Raw genomic sequence first — 7,136 nt, 5'->3', positions numbered from 1 at the left:
TAATCATAATAGACCATAAAGCTTTTTTTCAGGCGTCAGGACGTTTTTCGGCCAAATAATAGTGATGATGGGGATGATGTCATAGGAAGATCTGGTAGAGCCTTCTTGGGGCACTCGAGTAGGACTGAGAAGCTAACGTGTCAGCACAAAGAATGAGGCATGTTCAGATTCTTTCGGTTTTCCTTTGCTGCATTTTGCACCTGCAGGTACCCTGGCCTCACTCTAGTGCAGAAGGCGCAGTTTTGGGATTTTCCTGCTTTCAGAAGTCCTGAGAGAGGACGTTGTGTTGGGTTCTCCCTGCACGTCCCGCGGAAGCTCTTTCCCTCAGCTCCTGCCTTAGTGCTGACTGGGGCGCTGGGGGTGTTGGAGGAACCATCCTCCCCCGCACCCCCTTGGGAAGCGTGGCCACCCAGCTGCGGGGACGCCCAGCGAACCCGGCACATTGCGGTTCCTTCCTGGTAAGCCTCAAGCAGACACCGCTGGCGGATAGCCGGCATGGCAGGATGTGGCTGTCCGTGAGGATGTGGGGGTGTTCTGAGACCCCATCTGTCATGGAAGGCGACATTAACACTCATAATACCTTTTGTGGTTTCATCCTGCTGGTTTGCGTGTCCTGGGGTTGCCTAGCAAAGTGCCACACACCGGGTGGCTTAAGACGACAGGAATGTGTCCTCTCCCAGTCCTGGAGCCCAGGAGTCTGGGACGCAGGTGTCTTGGGGCCGCGCTCCCTCCGCAGGCTCCAGGGGAGGCTCCTTCCTGCCTCTTCCGGCTCCTGGGGGCTCCAGGCGTCCCTGGGCTTGTGGCCGCGTCACTCCAGTCTCTGCCTCCGTCTCCACGTGGCTTCTCCTCTGTGTCTGTGTCTCTTCTGCTGTCTCTCATGAGGACTCCTGTCATTGGGTTTAGGGACCACCTAATGCACAGTGATCTCATCTTGAGATCCTTCACTTAATTATATCTACAAAGACCCCTTTTCTAAACCAGGTTCCACTCACACATACCTGGTGGACGCAGTTTTTTTAAAGGGGGGTACACTATTCAACTCTCTATAGCAGGGGTTCCCAACCTATGGTGTGTTGTATACTTATCTCATTATATATTACAATGTAATAATAGAAATAAATTCTACAACAAATGTAATGCACTTGAATCATCCCCAAACGATCCCCTGCTCTCGCTGTCCCCCACCGCCTCCCAGCCCGCCTCGGTCCATGGAAAAATTGTGTTCTATGAAACCGGGTCCCTGGTGCCAGAAAGGTTGGGGACTGCTGCTCTGTCAACATTATTGAAATTTGCCTGATTTAGCTCTGAACATATTCCCAACACTGAGAAAAATGCGTGGGTGGTGCAGTTTGTTATTTAAACTCCTGAGTGCTATACTGGAAGCTTGTAGATTTCACTGGCACCTTTTAGCAATGCCCTGTTGTCCTTTTGGGCCTCCCAGTCACAGAGTTGGCCTTTGAATGGTGGCTGTAGGCACGTGTGGGTGTTCCATGACAACAGGAACTCCCAGGGGCTGGCGTCTGGGTCATGCAAACCTCCACACCGAGGGCCCAGGGATGTTCACACAGGTGCAGCTGTGCATAACAAAGGTGTGTTCTGCCCACAGGGGGGCTGCATGCAGTGGACCCTTTGAGGGGCCTCAGGGATTGAGGCATGCGTGGTGGCTGAAACGTGGTCACAGAACAGGGATGCCCCTCTGCTGAAAACAGAGCCTGCGGTGTTCGAAATGGCTTCGTTTGAAAGCATTAGGGTTGAACGGGCGCAGTGGCTCACTGTAATCCCAGCACTCTGGGAGGCCAAGGTGGGAGGGTTACTAGAGGCCAGGAGTTCGAGACGAGCCTGAGCAAGAGCAAGACCCCGTCTCTACTAAAAATAGAAAAACTAGCTGGGTGTCGTGGCACCTGTGGTCCCAGCCACTTGGGAGGCTGAGGCAGGAGGACAGCTTGAGGCCAGGAGTTGGGGGCTGCAGTGAGCTATGATGACGCTACCGCATTCTGGCCGGGGCGACAGAGCGAGACTGTCCCCCCAAAAAAAGAAAGAAAGGAAAAGAAAGCATAAAGTTTGAGAAAGGTGTCACTGCCTCTTAGCCAGATGAAAGACCACCTTAGCCAAATGGAGATTCCGTTTTTGCCTCTTCAGTGCACGTGACCTATCTCCCGCGGTGGTTGACACAGATTCTTGCTCCCAGGGATGAGGGGTTCAGTGGTGATGGTGGTGGGTCTGCCACACCGCTTGTGAGCTCCCCTACGCAAAGACTTTCCCCAAAAGTGTCACACCCGGCTCCCCCACCTGGTGGGTGCCTGGCGGACGTCCCAGAGCCAGGAAACAGTGAACAGGTGCGTGGTCCAAGGAATGCGCTCCGGCAGGCTCCCCTTCGAAAATGCCACACTCGAAAGCAAAAATGTGCCTTTTCTTACGTACGGAGTCGCTGCCGTGTAGGATTAACCTGGAAGAAAGAGCTTGATCGCGTGTCATACTCCTCCCCTCCGCTTTGCAAAAGCCACCTGCAAAGAAGCCAGGCCTGTCGGGTCACCGCGAACGCCCTTTGCTTCAAAGCAGAGCAGCTTGGGTGCCCGCCCGCCCGCTCCCCGGCAGGGCTCCCGCACGTGCCCGGGTCCCTTCTCACGCTGTGTTTGTCTTGCTGCTTCTTAGCAGGTCCCCACGCATGAGCGGCGGCGCGGCAGGCGGGCTCCGGCGGGGAAGCGATGGAGGGTAAAGGCGTGGACGGCTCCCAGGCGGACCTGAAGCTGGTGGCCCACCCCCGCGCCAAGAGCAAGGTGTGGAAGTATTTCGGCTTCGACACCAACGCCGAAGGATGCATCCTGCAGTGGAAGAAGATCTACTGCCGCATCTGCATGGCTCAGATCGCGTATTCCGGGAACACCTCCAACCTGTCCTACCACCTGGAGAAGAACCACCCCGAGGAGTTCTGCGAGTTTGTCAAGAGCAACACGGAGCAGATGCGCGAGGCCTTCGCTACCGCCTTCTCCAAGCTGAAGCCCGAGTCCTCCCAGCAGCCAGTGCCGGACGCGCTGGCCGTCAAGTCTGGCCATGGTCACGAGAGCAAGAAGCAGCAGGAGCTGACGGCCGCCGTGGTGGGGCTCATCTGCGAGGGGCTGTACCCGGCGTCCATCGTGGACGAGCCCACCTTCAAGGCGCTGTTGAAGACGGCCGACCCCCGCTACGAGGTCCCCAGCAGGAAGTACATCTGCAGCAAGGCCATCCCTGAGAAGTACGGCGCCGTCCGGGACGCGATCCTCAAGGAGCTGACCGACACCTCCTGGTGCGGCATCTCCACGGACATGTGGCGCAGCGAGAACCAGAACCGCGCCTACGTGACGCTGGCCGTCCACTTCCTGGGCGTCAGCTCCCCCAACTGCCTGTCCCTGGGCTCCAGGTGCCTGAAGACGTTCGAGGTACCCGAGGAGAACACGGCGGAGACCATCACGCGGGTGCTCTACGAGGTCTTCATCGAGTGGGGCGTCAGTGCCAAGGTCTTCGGGGCCACCACGGACTACGGCAAGGACATTGTGAAGGCATGCTCCTTGCTGGACGTAGCGGTCCAGATGCCCTGCCTTGGACAGACCTTCAACACCGGCATCCAGCAGGCTTTCCAGCTGCCCAAGCTGGGCGGCCTGCTGTCGCGCTGCCGCAAGCTGGTGGAGTACTTCCAGCAGTCCGCGGTCGCCATGTACATGCTGTACGAGAAGCAGAAGCAGCAGAGCATGGCGCACTGCATGCTGGTGAGCGACCGCGTCTTCTGGTGGGGCAGCACCTTGGCCATGCTGCAGAGGCTCAGGGAGCAGCAGTTCGTCATCGCCGGCGTCCTGGTGGAGGACAGCAACAACCATCACCTGATGCTGGAAGCCACCGAGTGGGCCACCATTGAGGGACTGGTGGAGCTCCTGCAGCCCTTCAAGCAAGTGGCTGAGATGCTGTCCGCCTCCAAATACCCCACCATCAGCATGGTGAAGCCGCTCTTGCACATGCTGCTGAATACCACACTAAACGTGAAGGAGACAGATTGCAAGGAGATCAGCATGGCCAAAGAGGTCATCGCCAAGGAGCTCTCCAAGACCTACCAGGAGACGCCCGAGATCGACATGTTCTTGAATGTCGCCACCTTCCTGGATCCCCGCTACAAGAGGCTCCCCTTCCTCTCCGCCTTCGAGAGGCAGCAGGTGGAGAACCGCGTGGTGGAAGAAGCCAAAGGCCTCCTGGACAAGGTCAAAGATGGCGGCTACCGGCCGGCCGAGGACAAGATGTTCCCTCTGCCCGAGGAGCCTCCCGTGAAGAAGCTGGCTCTCGCGCCCACGCCTCCGCCCACCAGCGTCATCAACAACATGCTGGCCGAGATCTTCTGCCAGACAGGCGGCGTGGAGGACCAGGAGGAGTGGCACGCCCAGGTGGTGGAGGAGCTCAGCAACTTCAAGTCGCAGAAGGTGCTCGGCCTCAGCGAGGACCCTCTCAAGTGGTGGTCTGACCGCCTGGCCCTGTTCCCGCTGCTGCCCAAGGTGCTGCAGAAGTACTGGTGCGTGACGGCCACCCGCATCCCGCCTGAGCGCCTCTTCGGCTCTGCGGCCAACGTGGTCAGCGCCAAGAGGAACCGGCTGGCGCCGGCGCACGTGGACGAGCAGGTCTTCCTGTACGAGAACGCCCGCGGCGGCGGGGCGGAGGCCGAGCTCGAGGACCAGGACGAGGGCGAGTGGGGCTTGGACCAGGAGCAGGTGTTCTCTTTGGGGGACGGCGTCAGCGGTGGCTTTTTCGGCATCCGGGATGGCGGCTTCCTGTAGGGAGGGCGCCTCTCGTCTCCTCTTAGATGTCCTTGCCGCGGGGTGGCCCGTTGGATGCTTTGCTGTAAATGTCGGCCCCCCCAGCTTGGTGTTGAACCTCAGAGCCCATCTGAGGTCTTTGAAACCAAGAGGAAAAGGCGTAGAAAAAACAAAGAGACGCAAGAAGGCAGAGAAGCTGCTTTGCGTTCCCGTGCCCTGCTCTCCACGGATTCCCACGTGGCATCGCAAACGTTTTTCCCTTCCCAGCCGCTTAGGACATCTGCATAATTCACGGAGCCAGTCCTCCCTTGGAGGGTTCAGAAATAAACCCAAGAAGATTCCGGGTGCGGGGTAGAACCAGCCGTTCCCCGGCGCCTTCCGACGCGGGATGGGAGCGGTGTGTCGTCGGCCGCCTCCATGTTTACATTTTCACGGGAGCGGGAGCTTTGCTTGTGGGAAATGTGGAAGAGCTTCTGTGGCCAGAATGCCCCTCCTGGAAAGAGAGACATGTTTTATGTTTGCAAAAAAGCGTGAACCATGAGCATACAATGCAGACACTTATAAAAATGAAAAAAACCCAGAAAACAAAAAAGGTGTCAAATGTGTTATGTTTGCTGCATGATACCGGCAATGAGTCTTTCCCCCGTGGGGGAATTATTCCCTTTGTAGACGCGGTCCATGACAGCCCGCTAGCTCAGGGTCCTGAGGTTGCTGCTTTCGTGTGTGATGCCTGAGTGCTCCGGTTTCCCGAGAATCAGTTTTTTTTTTGGAGGGGGACATGGTGGGTGAGAGCAAGACCACTCCTTTGAAGTGTTGTTTTAAAATCTGTGCACACCAGCTTTTTGGCGTAGACAGGGGTGTTCTAGATTTGACTACGGGAAAAGATTTGTCAGTTCTGTCTTTTTTAAACTCAATACCATGGGTGCAATTACTTAAAAATATTGCCCACGGATAGGTTTACCTTGGGAAGGGGGAGTCACTGTGAGTTGTCTGACGGTCCAGGGAAACAGGTGACATTTTCCAACATTGAGAACTACTTTTTTTTTTTTTTTTTTTATTGAGACAGAGTCTTGCTCTGTCACCCGGGCTAGAGTACAGTGATGTCATCGTAGCTCACTGCAACTTTAAACTCCTAGGCTCAAGCAATCCTCCTGTATCAGCCTTTTGAGTAGCTGGGACTACAGGTGTGCACCCCATGCCTGACTAATTTTTCTTACTTTTTTTGTAGAGATGGGGTCTTACTGTATTGCCCAGGCCGGTCCGGAACTCCTAGTCTCAATGCATCCTCCCACCTCAGCCTTCTAAACTTCTGGGACTACAGGTGTACACCACCATGCCGGGCTAATTTTTTCTATGTTTAGTAGAGACGGGGTCTCGCTCTTGCTCAGGCTGGTCTCGAACTCCCGGCCTCAAGTGATCCTCCCACCTCAGCCTCCCAGAGTGCTGGGATTACAGGCGTGAGCTACCACACCCGGCCAAGAACTACTTTTTGAGCTGGAGGAAATACCCTTCCCGCAAGCCACTGCCTTGACCCAAGAGGCTGGGCAGATCTGATTCCCATGGGTGACAGCTCTGTGTGTGCATCGAGACTGCCCGGCTGGCGCAGTCGGCGTGTGGGGAGGGATGTAGTCAGGGATGCCGCTCAGGAACCACCCGCTTCAGCCGCCGGTCATAGTGACTCTGGACCCCTCAGATCCGATGGGATCGCAGAGGTTTAAAGGAAACACACTTGCATTGCCACATCTGGGTGACTTCCTGTGGCTGCAGGCGGCGCAGAATTCTGTCCTTATGTCTGTCCCTGGTGGGTGTGCGTCTTTAGAAAATTAAGGTGGAAGAAATTTACACAACCTGCACTTTCTTTTTTAAGGAAACGTTCTGGGGTCTGTATCCCTCTGCTCCGGTACGGGAAACTCAGGCAGCAGATGTCCCCTCGGTGGCCTTTGTTTTGTGGCATCTCCGACGTTACCTTCCCGGTTCTCAGAATCCTTTGCTGTCTGTGTCTCAGCGTGAACACGTGTGTGGCTCCGGTGAGCTGCCACTGCGTGTCCGGTTTTTATTTCTAAGCCATCGTTCCTCTCTTTTCCGGGTGTCCTTTCCTTATGCTTTCGAACCCGACTGTCGTTCAATAAACCAGGGACATCAGTTAGCTCCTAACTTCATTGTCGCGTGTCAGTCTCGATTTTGCTTTGGTTGTGCAACCCTCTGACCACGGGAGAGGAGACAGAGCTGTGTGCTTTTTAAAGCATTTTTTTGATTGTTGTTGAAAGCAGACTTTTCCAGGCCACAACGGTAAGGTCTGTCCTCTGTGCTCTGGTCCTGAGAGTCTCACGCTGCTATGATGTATTTTTGGATTTTTTCTTTTTT

General features: G+C 55.9%; 1 protein-coding gene across 1 annotated transcript; it reads left to right on the top strand.

Moving 5' to 3' along the window:
- The first annotated feature begins 2,656 nt into the window (after window positions 1–2,656).
- Window positions 2,657–5,333, top strand: ZBED1 (zinc finger, BED-type containing 1). Its single transcript, XM_012656806.1, has one exon. It carries the CDS (start codon window positions 2,706–2,708, stop codon window positions 4,791–4,793), a length of 2,088 nt encoding a protein of 695 aa, XP_012512260.1. The 5' UTR covers window positions 2,657–2,705; the 3' UTR covers window positions 4,794–5,333.
- The last annotated feature ends 1,803 nt before the right edge of the window (window positions 5,334–7,136 follow it).

This window comes from Propithecus coquereli, unplaced genomic scaffold (assembly GCF_000956105.1).
Source record: "Propithecus coquereli isolate 6110/MARCELLA unplaced genomic scaffold, Pcoq_1.0 Scaffold52, whole genome shotgun sequence".
Taxonomy (NCBI): Eukaryota; Metazoa; Chordata; class Mammalia; order Primates; family Indriidae; genus Propithecus; species Propithecus coquereli.
This window is presented reverse-complemented; position numbering and strand designations above follow the sequence as displayed.